General features: G+C 49.2%; 1 protein-coding gene across 1 annotated transcript in view; it reads right to left on the bottom strand.

Annotated features, from left to right (window-relative positions):
- The window catches only part of POU6F1 (POU class 6 homeobox 1), a 36,985-nt gene extending 19,040 nt beyond the window's left edge, over nt 1–17,945 (bottom strand). Inside the window, 3 exon segments of the mRNA XM_038752857.1 lie at nt 9,402–9,562; nt 16,496–16,649; nt 17,807–17,945. Of these exon segments, the coding sequence (XP_038608785.1) occupies nt 9,402–9,562; nt 16,496–16,649; nt 17,807–17,878 (387 nt within the window). The 5' untranslated portion in view covers nt 17,879–17,945.
- Between the last annotated feature and the right edge of the window lie 1,537 nt (nt 17,946–19,482).

The raw sequence follows: 19,482 nt of genomic DNA, 5'->3' as shown, positions 1-19,482 counted from the left end.
CGATGGTATCTGGTAAGCGCTTACTATGTGCCAAGCACTGTTCTAAACGCTGGGGTAGAGACGGGGTAATCGGGTTGTCCCACTTAATCCCCATTTTGCAGAGCTTACAGTCTGGGGTGGGGGCACCCCTGACCTTTATAATAATAGTGATGGTATCTGGTAATCAATCAATCAATCGTATTTATTGAGCGCTTACTATGTGCAGAGCACTGTACTAAGCGCTTGGGAAGTACAAATTGGCAACATATAGAGACAGTCCCTACCCAACACTGGGCTCACAGTCTAAAAGTGTTAAGCGTTTACTACATGTGCCAAGCACTGTTCTAAGCGCTGCGGTAGAGACGGGGTAATCGGGTTGTCCCACTTAATCCCCATTTTGCAGAGTTTACAGTCTGGGATGGGGCACCCCTGACCTTTTAATAATAGCAATGGTATCTATTAAGCACTTACTATATGTGCCAAGCACTGTTCTAAGCGCTGGGGTAGAGACAGGGTAATCGGGTTGTCCCACTTAATCTCCATTTTACAGAGCTTACAGTCTGGGGTGGGGGCACCCCTGACCTTTATAATAATAGAGATGGTATCTGTTAAGCGCTTACTATGTGCCAAGCACTGTTCTAAGCGCTGGAGATGGGTTAATCAGGTTGTCCCACTTAATCCCCATTTTGCAGAGTTTACAGTCTGGGATGGGGGCACCCCTGACCTTTTAATAATAGCGATGGTATCTATTAAGTGCTTACTATATGTGCCAAGCACTGTTCTAAGTGCTGGGGTAGAGACAGGGTAATCGGGTTGTCCCACTTAATCTCCATTTTACAGAGTTTACAGTCTGGGGTGGGGGCACCCCTGACCTTTATAATAATAGTGATGGTATCTGTTAAGCGCTTAGTATATGTGCCAAGCACTGTTCTAAGCACTGGAGATGGGTTAATCAGGTTGTCCCACTTAATCCCCATTTTACAGAGTTTACAGTCTGGGGTGGGGGCACCCCTGACCTTTATAATAATGGTGATGGTATCTGGTAAGCGCTTACTATGTGCCAAGCACTGTTCTAAGCGCTGGAGACGGGGTAATCGGGTTGTCCCACTTAATCCCCATTTTACAGAGCTTACAGTCTGGGGTGGGGGCACCCCTGACCTTTATAATAATAGTGATGGTATCTGTTAAGCGCTTACTATATGTGCCAAGCACTGTTCTAAGCGCTGGGGTAGAGACGGGGTAATCGGGTTGTCCCACTTAATCCCCATTTTACAGAGCTTACAGTCTGGGGTGATTGATTGATTGATTGATTGGGGTGGGGGCACCCCTGACCTTTATAATAATAGTGATGGTATCTGATAAGCGCTTACTATGTGCCAAGCACTGTTCTAAGCGCTGGAGACGGGTAATCGGGTTGTCCCACTTAATCCCCATTTTACAGAGCTTACAGTCTGGGGTGGGGGCACCCCTGACCTCTATAATAATAGTGATGGTATCTGGTAAGCGCTTACTATATGTGCCAAGCACTGTTCTAAGCGCTGGGGTAGAGACGGGGTAATCGGGTTGTCCCACTTAATCCCCATTTTACAGAGTTTACAGTCTGGGGTGATTGACTGATTGATTGATTGATTGATTGATTGATTGGGGTGGGGGCACCCCTGACCTTTATAATAATAGTGATGGTATCTGATAAGCGCTATGTGCCAAGCACTGTTCTAAGCACTGGAGATGGGATAATCGGGTTGTCCCACTTAATCCCCATTTTACAGAGCTTACAGTCTGGGGTGGGGGCACCCCTGACATTTATAATAATAGTGATGGTATCTGTTAAGCACTTACTATGTGCCAAGCACTGTTCTAAGCGCTGGAGACGGAGTAATCGGGTTGTCCCACTTAATCCCCATTTTACAGAACTTACAGTCTGGGGTGGGGGCACCCCTGACCTTTATAATAATAGTGATGGTATCTGGTAAGCGCTTACTATGTGCCAAGCACTGTTCTAAGCACTGGGATAGAGACAGGGTAATCGGGTTGTCCCACTTAATCCCCATTTATGGGGGAACCGAGGCCCAGAGAAGTGAGGTGACTTGCCCAAGGTCACACAGCAGACAAGTGGCGGAGGCGAGATTCGAACCCACATCCTCACTCCCAAGCCCGCGCTCTTACCACTGAGCCGCGCTGCTTCTCTTTATGGGAAGGGGAGGGGAAGCGTTGTGGGGCGGGGTGTCCTGAGGATCCCGAAAAATCTTGGGAAATGGAGGGGCTCGGGGGAAAACCGGGCTGAGGGCCTTGGTCTGACTGGGGGACGGGGAGGACTTTTAAATAAATAAAAATATCTTGGTGAGCCTGATTTTTTATGATAGCATTTATTAAGCGCTTACTATGTGCAAAGCACATAGTAGATTCTCCTCACGCCCAAGAGGGAAACGAGACCCCTAGCTCGAAGCCTTATTAAAATCACACCTCCTCCAAGAGGGCTTCCTTGACTAAGCCCTCATTTCCTCTTCTCCAGTGCAAAGCACTGTTCTAAACGCTGCGGGGGATAATAATAATAATAATGACGGCATTTGTAAAGCACTTACTATGTGCAAAGCACTGTTCTGAGCGCTGGAACAAGGTGATCAGGTTGTCCCACGTGGGGCTCCAATTTTAATCCCCATTTTACCAAGCACTTAGAATGGCTCAGGGACACGCGCCCCGGCTTGGGAATCAGAGGTCGTGAGTTCTAATCCCGGCTCCGCCACTTATCGGCTGTGTGACCTTGGGCAAGTCGCTTCCCTTCTCTGGGCTTCAGTTCCCTCACCTGTAAAATGGGGACTTGTACATATTTATTTGATTTTGTTAATTTGTTTTGGCGTCTGTCTCCCCCTTCTAGACTGTGAGCCCGCTGTTGGGTAGGGACCGTCTCTCTTGGACTTCCCGAGCGCTTAGTACAGTGCTCTGCACACAGTAAGCGCTCAATAAATATGATTGAATGAACTGGGGGACGGGGAGGGCTTTTAAATAAATAAAAATATCTTGGTGAGCCCGATTCTCCTCACGCCTAAGAGGGAAACGAGACCCCTAGCTCAAAGCCTTGTTAAAATCACACCTCCTCCAAGAGGCCTTCCCTGACTAAGCCCTCATTTCCTCTTCTCCAGTGCAAAACACTGTTCTAAATGCTGCAGGGGATAATAATAATAATAATAATGATGATGATGTCATTTGTTAAGCGCTTACTATGTGCCAAGCACTGTTCTAAGCGCCGGAACAAGGTGATCAGGTTGTCCCACATGGGGCTCACGGTCTTAATCCCCACTTTACCAAGCGCTTAGAATGGCTCAGGGACACGCGCCCCGGCTTGGGAATCAGAGGTCGTGAGTTCTAATCCCGGCTCCGCCACTTATCGGCTGTGTGACCTTGGGCAAGTCGCTTCCCTTCTCTGGGCTTCAGTTCCCTCACCTGTAAAATGGGGACTTGTACATATTTATTTGAATTTGTTAATTTGTTTTGGCGTCTGTCTCCCCCTTCTAGACTGTGAGCCCGCTGTTGGGTAGGGACCGTCTCTCTTGGACTTCCCGAGCGCTTAGTACAGTGCTCTGCACACAGTAAGCCCTCAATAAATACGACTGAAAGAATTGGGGGACGGGGAGGACTTTTAAATAAATAAAAATATCTTGGTGAGCCCGATTCTCCTCACGCCTAAGAGGGAAACGAGACCCCTAGCTCAAAGCCTTATTAAAATCACACCTCCTCCAAGAGGCCTTCCCTGACTAAGCCCTCATTTCCTCTTCTCCAGTGCAAAGCACTGTTCTAAACGCTGTGGGGGATAATAATAATAATAATAATAATAATATTAATAATGATGGCATTTGTTAAGCGCTTACTTTGTGCAAAGCACTGTTCTAAGCACTAGAACAAGGTGATCAGGTTGTCCCACGGGGGGCTCATGGTCTTAATCCCCACTTTACCAAGCACTTAGAATGGCTCAGGGATATACGCCCCGGCTTGGGAATCAGAGGTCGTGAGTTCTAATCCCGGCTCCACCACTTATCGGCCGTGTGACCTTGGGCAAGTCGCTTTCCTTCTCTGTGCTTCAGTTCCCTCACCTGTAAAATGGGGACTTGTACATATTTATTCTAGTTATTTGGTTGATATGTTTTGTTCTGTCGTCTGTCTCCCCCTTCTAGAGTGTGAGCCCGCTGTTGGGTAGGGACCGTCTCTAGATGTTGCCAACTTGGACTTCCCAAGTACTTAGTACAGTGCTCTGCACCCAGTAAGCGCTCAATAAATACAATTGAAGGAATGAATGAATGATTAATAATAATGATGGTGGTATTTGTTAAGCGTTTACTATGTGCCAAGCACTGTTCTAAGCACTGGGGTAGATACAAGGTAATCAGGTTGTCCCACGCGGGGCTCAAAGTCTTAATCCCCATTTTATAGATGAGGCAACTGAGGGCCAGAGAAGTGAAGTCACCTGCTCAAAGTCACCCAGCTGACAAGTGGCGGGGGCAGGATTAGAACCCATGACCTCTGACTCCCAAGCCTGGGCTCTTTCTACTTAGCCACACTGCTTCTCTAGCCCCACGTGGGGACAACCTGATCATAATTTTGTTGTCCGTCTCCCCCTTCTAGATTGTGAGCCCACTGTTGGGTAGGGACCATCTCTATATGTTGCCAACTTGGACTTCCCAAGCGCTTAGTACAGTGCTCTGCACACAGTAAGCGCTCAGTAAATACGATTGAATGAATGAATGAACAAACACCATTATTATTATTATTATTAACAGAGTAAGCGCTTAACAGATACTGTCATCATCCAGTGCTCTGCACACCGTACGTGCTCAATAAACACGATCGCCCGACTGGCCGACTGACGTAAGACTGTCAGCTCGTTGTGGGCAGGGAATGGGGCTGTTTATTGTTGTGTTGTCCTCTCCCAAGCGCTTAGTACAGTGCTTTGCACATAGTAAGCGCTTAACAAATACCACAATCATTATTATTAACTGTGTAAGCGCTTAACAAATACCGTCATCATCCAGTGCTCTGCACACCGTACCTGCTCAATAAACACGATCGCCCGACTGGCCGACTGACGTAAGACTGTCAGCTGGTTGTGGGCAGGGAATGGGGCTGTTTATTGTTGTGTTGTCCTCTCCCAAGCGCTTAGTACAGTGCTTTGCACATAGTAAGCGCTTAACAAATACCACAATCGTTATTATTAACTGTGTAAGCGCTTAACAAATACCATCATCATCCAGTGCTCTGCACACTGTACGTGCTCAATAAACACGATCGCCTGACTGGCCGACTGACATAAGACTGTCAGCTCGTTGTGGGCAGGGAATAGGGCTGCTTATTGTTGTGTTGTCTGCTCCCAAGCGCTTAGTACAGTGATTTGCACATAGTAAGCGCTTAACAAATACCACAATCATTATTATTAACGGTGTAAGCACTTAACAAATACCACCATCATCCAGTGCTCTGCACACCGTATGTGCTCAATAAACACGATCGCCCGACTGGCCGACTGACGTAAGACTCTCAGCTCGTTGTGGGCAGGGAAGTTGTCCTCTCCCCAGCGCTTAGTACAGTGCTTTGCACATAGTAAGCGCCTAAAAAATATCACAATCATTATTATTAACTGTGTAAGCGCTTAACAAATGCCACCATCATCCAGTGCTCTGCACACCCTATGTGCTCAATAAACACGATCGCCCGACTGGCCGACTGACGTAAGACGGTCAGCTCATTGTGGGCAGGGAATGGGGCTGTTTATTGTTGTGTTGTCCTCTCCCAAGCGCTTAGTACAGTGCTTTGCACATAGTAAGTGCTTAACAAATACCACAATCATTATTATTAACTGTGTAAGCACTTAACAAATACCGTCATCATCCAGTGCTCTGCACACCGTACCTGCTCAATAAACACGATCGCCCGACTGGCCGACTGACGTAAGACTGTCAGCTCGTTGTGGGCAGGGAATGGGGCTGTTTATTGTTGTGTTGTCCTCTCCCAAGCGCTTAGTACATTGCTTTGCACATAGTAAGCGCTTAACAAATACCACAATCATTATTATTAACTGTGTAAGCGCTTAACAAATGCCACCATCATCCAGTGCTCTGCACACCCTACATGCTCAATAAACACGATCGCCCGACTGGCCGACTGATATAAGACTGTCAGCTCGTTGTGGGCAAGGAATAGGGCTGCTTATTGTTGTGTTGTCTGCTCCCAAGCACTTAGTACAGTGCTTTGCACATAGTAAGCACTTAACAAATACCACAATCATTATTATTAACTGTGTAAGCGCTTAACAAATACCATCATCATCCAGTGCTCTGCACACCGTACGTGCTCAATAAACACGATCACCCGACTGGCCGACTGACGTAAGACTCTCAGCTCATTGTAGGCAGGGAAGTTGTCCTCTCCCAAGCGCTTAGTACAGTGCTTTGCACATAGTAAGTGCCTAAAAAATACCACAATCATTATTATTAACTGTGTAAGCGCTTAACAAATGCCACCATCATCCAGTGCTCTGCACACCCTACATTCTCAATAAACACGATCGCTTGACTGGCCGACTGACGTAAGACTGTCAGCTCGTTGTGGGCAGGGAATGGGGCTTTTTATTGTTGTGCTGTCCTCTCCCAAGCGCTTAGTACAGTGCTTTGCACCCCAGTAGGCACTCAATAAGTGCGATTGAATGGAATAAAGGCGCAGGAGGGGAGCTGCAGAGCCCTCCGGTCGCCAGAAAGCATTATGGCAGCTTCCAAAGGGGCTTTGCTCCCCCCTGCCCAGAAATCCCCAATCAATAAATAATAATAATAATAATGTTGGTAATAATAATAATAATAATAAAGGCATTTATTAAGCGCTTACGGTAAGGACTGTCTCTATATGCTGCCAACTTGTACTTCCCAGGTGCTTAGTACAGTGCTCTGCACACAGTCAGCGCTCAATAAATACTTTTGAATGAATGAATGAATGTGCAAAGCACTAAGCGCTGGAATTTGTTAAGCGCTTACTATGTGTCAAGCACTGTTCTAAGTGCTGGAGGGGGGATACAAGGTAATCAAGTTTGTCCCACGTGGGGCTCACCGTCTTCATCCCCATTTTACAGATGCGGAAACTGAGGCATAGGGAAGTTCAGTGACTTGCCCAAAGTCACACAGCTGACAAATGGCGGGGCCGGGATTAGAACCCACAATAATATTATTAATAATAATAATAAGGGTATTTATTAAGCGCTTACTATGTGCAAAGCACTGTTCTAAGCACTGGGGAGGTTATAAGGTGAGGTTGTCCCACGGGGGGCTCACAGTCTTAATCCCCATTTTTCAGATGAGGTCACTGAGGCCCGGAGACGTGAAGTGACTTGCCCAAAGTCACCCAGCTGCCAAGGGGCGGAGGCGGGATTAGAACCCACGGCCTCTGACTCCCAAGCCCGGGCTCTTTCCGCTGAGCCACGCTGCGGCATTTATTGAGTGCCTACTGTGTGACGAGCACTGTACTAAGCGCTTGGGAGGGTGCGCTCTAACAGAGCCAGCAGCCACGCTCCCTGCTCACAACGAGATCTCAATCAATCGTATTTATTGAGCGCTTACTGTGTGCAGAGCACTGTACTAAGCGCCTAATCTCGGTCTAGAAAGCTCCCCTGCTCAACCAGGATGAAGCCGGGCCCTTGCTCCAGAAGTCACTGGGCCGCGAAGTCCTCCCCGTAGACCGTAAGCTCCTCGTGGGCAGGGATGGATCGTGTCTGCCCACTCTGTCCTGCTCTCCTCTCCCAAGCGCTTAGTACCGTCCTCCGCCCACAGTAAGCGCTCAGTAAATACCGCCGATCCGTTGCTTGATCGCTGCCGGTCCGGCCCGAGAAGCCGCTTCGCTTCTCTGGGCCTCAGTGACCTCATCTGCAAAATGGGGACTGAGGCGGCGAGCCCCACGTGGGACGGGGGGCTGCGTCCAACCCGATTAGCTTGGAGCCGCCCCGGCGCTCAGTACAGTGCCTGGTCTTAACAAATGTTATTATCATTCCTTCATTCAATCGTATTTATTGAGCGCTTACTGTGTGCAGGGCACTGTACTAAGCGCTTGGGAAGTACAAGTTGGAAGCATATAGAGACGGTCCCTACCCAACAACGAGCTCACGGTCTAGAGGGGGAGACAGACATTAATACAAACAGATAAAGCAATATATTACGGATACATACAGCTAAATACATAGGTGCTGTGGGGAGTCATTCATCAATCATATTTTCATATCAATCAATCATACCAAGAACAGCGCTTTGCACGTAGTAAGCGCTTAACAAATGCCAACGTTATTATTATTATTATTATATTTATTGAGCGCTTACTGTGTGCAGAGCACTGGACTAAGCGCTTGGGAAGTACAAATTGGCAACATATAGAGACAGTCCCTACCCAACAGTGGGCTCACAGTCTAAAATTATTATTATTATTATTATTATTATTATTATCAGTACAGTGCCTGGTAAGGACTTAACAAATGTTATTATTATTATTACTAACTGGGCCTGGCACCGACCACCGGCTCCGCCCGGACGTGAATCCGGATCGGATTCACGCTCCTCTGGGGAAAACCCGGTGGAACTGGGGGGGCCCCGCGGGAAGGACGCGGGCAGGACGCGGGCCCCGTGGCATCACGGCCCCGACTCCCGGGTGCGGAGCTCTGCCCACTAGGCTCTCCCGGGGAATCAGCGTGGCCCGGTGGAAAGAGCCGGGGCTTTGGAGTCAGAGGTCCCGGGTTCAAATCCCGGCTCCGCCAATTGTCAGCTGGGTGACCTTGGGCAAGTCACCTCACTTCTCTGGGCCTCAGTTACCTCATCTGTAAAATGGGGGTTAAAACTGTGAGCCCCCCGTGGGACAACGTGATCACCCTGTAGCCTTCCCAGCGCTTAGAACAGTGCTTTGCACATAGTAAGCGCTTAATAAATGCTATCATTATTATTATTATTTGGAGTCAGAGGTCACGGGTTCAAATCCCGGCTCCGCCACTTGTCGGCTGGGTGACTTTGGGCAAGTCAGTTAACTTCTCTGGGCCTCAGTTCCCTCCTCTGGAAAACGGGGATGAAGACTGAGAGCCCCAGGTGGGACAACCTGATCACCTTGTCAGCGCTTTGAGCAGTGCTTTGCACAGAGTAAGCGCTTAACAAATACCGTCATTATTATTATTATTATCGCTTGGGCCTGGGGCGCTCTGGGCTCGGGGCCTGATTTCCCGGGGATGGGAAGGGACTCAGAGTCCAGCCTCGTGGCGGGCCATCGGGTGGGAGAGGGGGGCGTCTCTCTCAGGGCTCCCCCGCCGCTCCTCCGGGGCTGGGGACGACGCTCCAAGACCCCATCCCCTCCCCGCGACCGTCCCCGCCCCGCCATGCCCCCGTCCCCCCAACGCCCCGGTCCCGCGCGGGCCTCACCTGGGGGGCAGCTTGCACGTTCAGGGGGGTCAGGGCCTGAGGGACTTGGGGTTGGCTCGGCGCTTGGCTGAAAGTGGCAGCGGCGGTGGGCAGGGGACCGGTCACCAGCCCCGACAGAGACTTCACGACGCAGGGGGACGACAGCGCTGGGGAGACGGAGCAGTCGGTCCGTGAGCAAGTCGGACGGGGGAAAGGCCGGGAGATTCAGAGGGGCCTATCGCTATCACCATTATAAGCTCACTGTGGGCAGGGACCGCGCCTCCCAACTCTTCCTATCGTCCTCTCCAAATCAATCCATCGTATTTACGGAGCGCTTACTGTGTGCGGAGCACTGGACTGAGCGCCTGGGAAGTCCAAGCTGGCAACATCTAGAGACGGCCCCTACCCAACAGCGGGCTCACGGTCTAGAAGGGGAGACAGACAACTAAACAAAACGTATTCAAAGCGCTTTTAGACTGTGAGCCCGCTGTTGGGCAGGGACTGTCTCTAGATGGTGCCAACTTGTACTTCCCAAACGCTTAGTCCAGTGCTCTGCACACAGTAAGCGCTCAATAAATATGATTGATGATGATGATGACCGTCTCTAGATGTTGCCAACTTGTACTTCCCAAGCGCTTAGTCCAGTGCTCTGCACACATTAAGCGCTCAATAAATACGATTGATGATGATGATGTCTCTAGATGTTGCCAACTTGTACTTCCCAAGCGCTTAGTCCAGTGCTCTGCACACAGTAAGCGCTCAATAAATATGATTGATGATGATGATGACTGTCTCTAGATGTTGCCAACTTGTACTTCCCAAGCGCTTAGTCCAGTGCTCTGCACACATTAAGCGCTCAATAAATACGATTGATGATGATGATGTCTCTAGATGTTGCCAACTTGTACTTCCCAAGCGCTTAGTCCAGTGCTCCGCACACAGTAAGCGCTCAATAAATACGATTGATGATGACGATGACTGTCTCTAGATGTTGCCAACTTGTACTTCCCAAGCGCTTAGTCCAGTGCTCTGCACACAGTAAGCGCTCAATAAATACGATTGATGATGACGATGACCGTCTCTAGATGTTGCCAACTTGTACTTCCCAAGCGCTTAGTCCAGTGCTCTGCACACAGTAAGCGCTCAATAAATACGATTGATGATGATGATGACTGTCTCTAGATGTTGCCAACTTGTACTTCCCAAGCGCTTAGTCCAGTGCTCCGCACACAGTAAGCGCTCAATAAATACGATTGATGATGACGATGACTGTCTCTAGATGTTGCCAACTTGTACTTCCCAAGCGCTTAGTCCAGTGCTCTGCACACAGTAAGCGCTCAATAAATATGATTGATGATGATGATGACTGTCTCTAGATGTTGCCAACTTGTACTTCCCAAGCGCTTAGTCCAGTGCTCTGCACACATTAAGCGCTCAATAAATACGATTGATGATGATGATGTCTCTAGATGTTGCCAACTTGTACTTCCCAAGCGCTTAGTCCAGTGCTCCGCACACAGTAAGCGCTCAATAAATACGATTGATGATGACGATGACTGTCTCTAGATGTTGCCAACTTGTACTTCCCAAGCGCTTAGTCCAGTGTTCTGCACACAGTAAGCGCTCAATAAATACGATTGATGATGACGATGACTGTCTCTAGATGTTGCCAACTTGTACTTCCCAAGCGCTTAGTCCAGTGCTCCGCACACAGTAAGCGCACAATAAATACAATTGATGATGACGATGACTGTCTCTAGATGTTGCCAACTTGTACTTCCCAAGCGCTTAGTCCAGTGCTCCGCACACAGTAAGCGCTCAATAAATACGATTGATGATGATGATGACCGTCTCTAGATGTTGCCAACTTGTACTTCCCAAGCGCTTAGTCCAGTGCTCTGCACACAGTAAGCGCTCAATAAATACGATTGATGATGATGATGACTGTCTCTAGATGTTGCCAACTTGTACTTCCCAAGCGCTTAGTCCAGTGCTCCGCACACAGTAAGCGCTCAATAAATACGATTGATGATGATGATGACTGTCTCTAGATGTTGCCAACTTGTACTTCCCAAGCGCTTAGTCCAGTGCTCTGCACACAGTAAGCGCTCAATAAATACGATTGATGATGATGATGACTGTCTCTATATGTTTCCAACTTGTACTTCCCAAGCGCTTGGTACAGTGCTCTGCACACAGTAAGCGCTCAATAAATACGATTGATTGATTGATTACATCCCCCGTAAAACGGGGATTAAGGCCGCGAGCCCCATGTGGGACGAGGGATTGAATCCAGCCTGATTAGTCTGTATCTAGCCCAGTGCTTCGTACGGTGCCCGGGACGTAGTAAGTGCTTAACAAATACCGTAAAAAAAAACCCCACTGTATTAAGCACTGAGGTAGATATAAGTTGGATGCAGCCCCACGTGGGATGAGGGATCTATTCTATTTATTTTATTTTGTTGGTATGTTTGGTTTTGTTCTCCGTCTCCCCCTTTTAGACTGTGAGCCCACTGTTGGGTAGGGACCGCCTCTATATGTTGCCAACTTGGACTTCCCAAGCGCTTAGTACAGTGTTCTGCACACAGTAAGTGCTCAATAAATACGATTGATTGACTGATTGATTGATTGATAGAAGGGGGAGACAGAGAACAAAACCAAACGTATTCAAAGCGCTTACATCCCCCGTAAAACGGGGATTAAGGCCGCGAGCCCCATGTGGGATGAGGGATTGAATCCAGCCTGATTAGTCTGTATCTAGCCCAGTGCATCGTCCGGTGCCCGGGACGTAGTAAGTGCTTAAGAAATACCATTAAAAAAAACCCCCACTGTATTAAGCGCTGAGGTAGATATAAGTTGGATGCAGCCCCACGTGGGACGAGGGATCTATTCTATTTATTTTATTTTGTTAGTATGTTTGGTTTGGTTCTCCGTCACCCCCTTTTAGACTGCGAGCCCACTGTTGGGTAGGGACCGTCTCTAGATGTTGCCAACTTGGACTTCCCAAGCACTTAGTACAGTGCTCTGCACACAGTAAGCGCTCAATAAATATGATTGATTGATTGATTGATTGAATCCAACCTGATTAGTCTGTATCTAGCCCAGTGCTTCGTCCGGTGCCCGGGACATAGTAAGTGCTTAAGAAACACCATAAAAAAACAACCGCACTGTATTAAGCACTGAGGTAGATATAAGTTGGATGCAGCCCCACATGGGACGAGGGATCTATTCTATTTATTTTATTTTGTTAGTATGTTTGGTTTTGTTCTCCGTCTCCCCCTTTTAGACTGTGAGCCCACTGTTGGGTAGGGACCGTCTCTAGATGTTGCCAACTTGGACTTCCCAAACGCTTAGTACAGTGCTCTGCACACAGTAAGCGCTCAATAAATATGATTGATTGATTGATTGATAGAAGGGGGAGACAGAGAACAAAACCAAACGTATTCAAAGCGCTTACATCCCCCGTAAAATGGGGATTAAGGCCGCGAGCCCCATGTGGGACAAGGGATTGAATCCAACCTGATTAGTCTGTATCTAGCCCAGTGCTTCGTCCGGTGCCCGGGACGTAGTAAGTGCTTAACAAATACCATAAAAAAAAAACCCACTGTATTAAGCGCTGAGGTAGATATAAGTTGGATGCAGCCCCACGTGGGACGAGGGATCTATTCTATTTATTTTATTTTGTTAGTATGTTTGGTTTGGTTCTCCGTCTCCCCCTTTTAGACTGTGAGCCCACTGTCGGGTAGGGACTGTCTCTATATGTTGCCAACTTGGACTTCCCAAGCGCTTAGTACAGTGCTCTGCACACTGTAAGCGCTCAATAAATACGATTGATTGATTGATAGAAGGGGAAGACAGAGAACAAAACCAAACGTATTCAAAGCGCTTACATCCCCCATAAAATGGGGATTAAGGCCACGAGCCCCATGTGGGACAAGGGATTGAATCCAGCCTGATTAGTCTGTATCTAGCCCAGTGCGTCGTCCGGTGCCCGGGACGTAGTAAGTGCTTAAGAAATACCATTAAAAAAAAACCCCACTGTATTAAGCGCTGAGGTAGATATAAGTTGGATGCAGCCCCACGTGGGACGAGGGATCTATTCTATTTATTTTATTTTGTTAGTATGTTTGGTTTGGTTCTCCGTCTCCCCCTTTTAGACTGTGAGCCCACTGTCGGGTAGGGACTGTCTCTATATGTTGCCAACTTGGACTTCCCAAGCGCTTAGTACAGTGCTCTGCACACAGTAAGCGCTCAATAAATATGATTGATTGATTGATTGATAGAAGGGGGAGACAGAGAACAAAACCAAACGTATTCAAAGTGCTTACATCCCCCGTAAAACGGGGATTAAGGCCGTGAGCCCCACGGGGGACGAGGGATTGAATCCAGCCTGATTAGTCTGTATCTAGCCCAGTGCTTCGTCCTGTGCCCGGGACGTAGTAAGTGTTTAAGAAATACCATAAAAAAAAAACCCACTGTATTAAGCGCTGAGGTAGATATAAGTGGGATGCAACCCCACGTGGGACGAGGGATCTATTCTATTTATTTTATTTTGTTAGTATGTTTGGTTTAGTTCTCCGTCTCCCCCTTTTAGACTGTGAGCCCACTGTTGGGTAGGGACTGCCTCTATATGTTGCCAACTCGGACTTCCCAAGCGCTTAGTACAGTGCTCTGCACACAGTAAGCGCTCAATAAATATGATTGATTGATTGAATCCAACCTGATTAGTCTGTATCTAGCCCAGGGCTTCGTCCGGTGCCCGGGACGTAGTAAGTGCTTAAGAAATACCATTAAAAAAAAAACCCACTGTATTAAGCGCTGAGGTAGCTATAAGTTGGATGCAGGCCCTGTCCCACGTGGGGCTCGCGGCCTCGATCCCCATTTTACAGATGAGGTCACCGAGGCCCGGAGGAGCGAAGGGACTCGGCCAAGGTCACCCAGCAGAGAAGTGGCGGAGCCGGGAGCGGGACCCATGGCCTTATGAATCCCAGGCCTGTGCTCTTTCCACTGTGCCGTGCTGCTTCTCTAAACATGCTAATGATCGGCCGGTGATATCTGTAATTATGTGCCTCTCTGTAATCAATTTATTTATTCCTATTAATGTCCGTCTCCCCCTCTAGACCGTAAGCTCATCGTGAGCAGGGGCGGCGTTATCTTGTCGAATGGTCCTCTGCCAAGAGCTTAGTTCAGTGCTGTGCACACAGTAAGCGCTCGGTGAATCAATCAATCAATGGTATTTATTGAGCGCTTACTGTGTGCAGAGCACTGGACTAAGCGCTTGGGAAGTCCAAGTTGGCAACATATACCAACCAACAATGGGCTCCCAGTCTAAAAGGTGAATACGACGGAATGAATGAGTGGACCGGACTGGAGCTGTGGACCGATCCCCGAGGCATCACGGGACTCGGCCCAGCCTGTTGGGTAATAATAGTAATAATGGTATTTATTAGGCACTTAGTACGTGTCAAGCACCATTCTCCCCTCCTCTGGCCCTGCTCCCTGCTCGGCCCGGCCCTCAATCAATCAATCAATCAATCGTATTTACTGAGCGCTTACTGTGTGCAGAGCATCATCATCATCATCAATCGGATTTATTGAGCGCTTACTGTGTGCAGAGCACTGGACTAAGCGCTTGGGAAGTCCAAGTTGGCAACATATAGAGACGGTCCCGACCCAACAGCGGGCTCACAGTCTAAAAGGTGAATACGACGGAATGAATGAGTGGACCGGACTGGAGCTGTGGACCGATCCCCGAGGCATCACGGGATTCGGCCCGGCCTGTTGGGTAATAATAGTAATAACGCTATTTATTAGGCACTTACTACGTGTCAAGCACCGTTCTCCCCTCCTCTGGCCCTCCTCCCTGCTCAGCCCGGCCCTCAATCAATCAATCGTATTTATTGAGCGCTTATTGTGTGCAGAGCACTGGACTAAGCGCTTGGGAAGTCCAAGTTGGCAACAAATAGCAACCAACAGTGGGCTCACAGTCTAAAAGGTGAATACGACGGAATGAATGAGTGGACCGGACTGGAGCTGTGGACCGATCCCCGAGGCATCACGGGACTCGGCCCGGCCTGTTGGGTAATAATAGTAATAATGGTATTTATTAAGCACTTACTATGTGTCAAGCACCGTTCTCTCCTCCTCTGGCCCTGCTCCCTGCTCGGCCCGGCCCTCAATCAATCAATCGTATTTATTGAGCGCTTATTGTGTGCAGAGCACTGGACTAAGTGCTTGGGAAGTCCAAGTTGGCAACATATACCAACTAACAGTGGGCTCACAGTCTAAAAGGTGAATACGACGGAATGAATGAGTGGACCGGACTGGAGCTGTGGACCGATCCCCGAGGCATCACGGCCCGGCCTGTTGGGTAATAATAGTAATAATGGTATTTATTAGGTACTTAGTACGTGTCAGGCACCGTTCTCCCCTCCTCTGGCCCTGCTCCCTGCTCGGCCCAGCCCTCAATCAATCAATCAATCAATCAATCAATTGTATTTATTGAGCGCTTACTGTGTGCAGAGCATCATCATCATGAGAAGCAGCGTGGCTCAGTGGAAAAGAGCACGGGCTTTGGAGTCACAGGTCATGGGTTCAAACCCCGGCTCCACCAATTGTCAGCTGTGTGACTTTGGGCAAGTCACTTAACTTCTCTGTGCCTCAGTTACCTCATCTGTAAAATGGGGATTAAGACTGTGAGCCCCACGTGGGACAACCTGATCACCTTGTAACCTCCCCAGCGCTTAGAACAGTGCTTTGCACATAGTAAGCGCTTAATAAATGCCATCATTATTATTATTATTATTATCATCATCAATCGTATTTATTGAGCGCTTACTGTGTGCAGAGCACTGGACTAAGCGCTTGGGAAGTCCAAGTTGGCAACATATAGAGACGGTCCCTACCCAACAGTGGGCTTATAGTCTAAAAGTACTTGGCGGGAGGGGGAGAGGACCGGGAGAGCAGGGATCAGGCAAAGCCTGGTTGAGGCAAGCAGAGTCGGGGAGACCGAGGGTGAGCGGGAGGGACTCGGGGCGGGTCAGAGGGGGCCGAAAGGTGCGGCGGTCATCCCGCCGAGGAGGGCCGCTTACCTGCCGCCGCCCCGGGCGAGGGGGCCGCAGGGGCCGCAGGGGCCGAGGGGGCCGGGTCCCCGGGGGGCCCGCCGCTGGAGGAGCTGGCTCGGCCCTTCCCTTGGTCTTCCGCCGGCGGGGCCGCGTCCACTCCCACCTCCAGCACGCGGATGGTCTCGTGGCTGGACATCACGATGACCTGCGAGGGCGAGGGCCGGGAGACGGGGCGGCTGCGGCCCGGGGTGGCCCGGAGCCGCCCTCTGAGGGATGGAGGGAGGGGGGACCCAAGGCCAGGGGCGTCCTCTCAGCTCCCAGGGGGTCACCCACTACGGACGGTGGCCCTGGGCCCTGGGGCCCCAGGACCGGCCCCGCCACGGTTGTCCACGGAGGTCTCGAGGTGGGGCGGGGAGGACAGCCAACTTGTACTTCCCAAGCGCTTAGTCCAGTGCTCTGCACACAGTAAGCGCTCAATAAATACGATTTTTAGACTGTGAGCCCACTGCTGGGTAGGAACTGTCTCTATATGTTACCAACTTGTACTTTCCAAGCGCTTAGTCCAGTGCTCTGCACACAGTAAGCGCTCAATAAATACGATTTTTAGACTGTGAGCCCACTGCTGGGTAGGGACTGTCTCTATATGTTACCAACTTGTACCTCCCAAGCGCTTAGTCCAGTGCTCTGCACACAGTAAGCGCTCAATAAATACGATTTTTAGACTGTGAGCCCACTGCTGGGTAGGGACTGTCTCTATATGTTACCAACTTGTACTTCCCAAGCGCTTAGTCCAGTGCTCTGCACACAGTAAGCGCTCAATAAACACGATTGATGATGATGATGATTGATGATGATGATGATGACAGGGCCTCATGGTGGGGGGGACAGCGAAGGGAAGCAGCGTGGCTCGGTGGAAAGAGTCCGGGCTTTGGAGTCAGAGATCATGGGTTCAAATCCCGGCTCTGCCAACCGTCAGCTGGGTGACTTTGGGCAAGTCACTTCACTTCTCTAGGCCTCAGTTGCCTCGTCTGTGAAACGGGGATTAAAACCGTGAGCCCCCCGTGGGACAACTTGATCACCTTGTAACCTCTCCCCCATCATCATCATCAATCGTATTTATTGAGCGCTTACTATGTGCACAGCACTGTACTAAGCGCTTGGGAAGTACAAATTGGCAACATATAGAGACGGTCCCTACCCAACAGTGGGCTTTAGGACAGTGCTTTGCACATAGTAAGCGCTTAACAAATGCCATCATCATCAGCATCATCATCACCGGAGAGCGAGCGGGGGGTCCGGTGGGAAGTGACCCCTGCCCTCCCTCTCGCCCTCTCCCTCCCTCGGGATGCGGGGCGGCCTGACCTGCTCGTTGACGGTGGTCGTCAGGGGAGGTTGAGGCAGGGGCGGAGGCGGAGGCCCGGCCCCGGGATCCATGACCACAGGCTGGGGACGGGGCAGGCGCGGAGGGGGCCCCACCGCTTCCTGCGGAGGAGGAGAGGAAAGCAAAACGCAGGTCGGGGGAGAGAACAGAGAAACGTGGCCCCCTCGCCTCCATCCATCATCATCATCATCATCAATCGTATTTATTGAGCGCTTACTGTGTGCAGAGCACTGTACTAAGCGCTTGGGAAGTACAAGTCGGCAACACATAGAGACAGCCCCTACCCAACAGCGGGCTCACAGTCTAAAAGGGGGAGACAGGGAACCAAACCATACTAACAAAATAAAATAAATAGAATAGATATGGACAGGTAAAATAGAGTAATAAATATGTACAAACATATATACATACATACAGGTGCTGTGGGGAAGGGAAGGAGGTCATTCGGTCATTCACCATATTTACTGAGCGCTTACTCAATAATAATGATGGTATTGATTAAGCGCTTACTACGTGCCAAGCACTGTTCTAAGCGCTGAGGAGTTACAAGGTGATTAGGTTGTCCCACGGGGGGGCTCACAGTCTTCACCCCCATTTTCCAGATGAGGTCACTGAGGCTCAGAGAGGTGATGAGGTTGTCCCACAGGGGGGCTCACAGTCTTCACCCCCATTTTCCAGATGAGGTCACTGAGGCTCCGAGAGGTGACTTGCCCAAAGTTACACAGCTGACAAGTGGTGGAGCTGGGACTTGAACCCATGACCTCTGACTCCAAAGCCCGGGCTCTTTCCACTGTGCCACGCTGCTTCTATTTACTACTCTATTTATCACATATTTGTTCTATTTATTTTATTCTGTTAATATGTTTTGTTTTGTTCTCTGTATCATCATCATCATCATCATCAATCGTATTTATTGAGCGCTTACTATGTGCGGAGCACTGGACTAAGCGCTTGGGAAGTACAAATTGGCACCATATAGAGACAGTCCCTACCCAACAGTGGGCTCACAGTCTAAAAGGGGGAGACAGGGAACCAAACCAAACATACTAACAAAATAAAATAAATAGAATAGATAAGTACAAGTAAAATAAATAGAGTAATAAATATGTACAAACATATATACATATATACAGGTGCTGTGGGGAAGGGAAAGAGGTCATTCGGTCATTCATCATATTTACCGAGCGCTTACTCAATAATAATGATGGTATTGATTAAGCGCTTACTATGTGCCAAGCACTGTTCTAAGCGCTGAGGAGGTTACAAGGTGATTAGGTTGTCCCACGGGGGGGCTCACAGTCTTCATCCCCATTTTCCAGATGAGGTCACTGAGGCTCAGAGAGGTGATGAGGTTGTCCCACGGGGGGCTCACAGTCTTCATCCCCATATTCCAGATGAGGTCACTGAGGCTCAGAGAGGTGATGAGGTTGTCCCACGGGGGGCTCACAGTCTTCACCCCCATTTTCCAGATGAGGTCACTGAGGCTCCGAGAAGTGACTTGCCCAAAGTTACACAGCTGACAAGTGGCGGAGCCAGGATTTGAACCCATGACCTCTGACACCAAAGCCCGGGCTCTTTCCACTGTGCCACACTGCTTCTATTTATTACATATTTATTCTATTTATTTTATTCTGTTAATATGTTTTGTTTTGTTCTC

Source organism: Tachyglossus aculeatus, chromosome 10, assembly GCF_015852505.1.
Source record: "Tachyglossus aculeatus isolate mTacAcu1 chromosome 10, mTacAcu1.pri, whole genome shotgun sequence".
NCBI lineage: Eukaryota > Metazoa > Chordata > Mammalia > Monotremata > Tachyglossidae > Tachyglossus > Tachyglossus aculeatus.
Note: the sequence above shows the minus strand (reverse complement) of the source record. Positions and strands in the feature narration are given on the sequence as shown.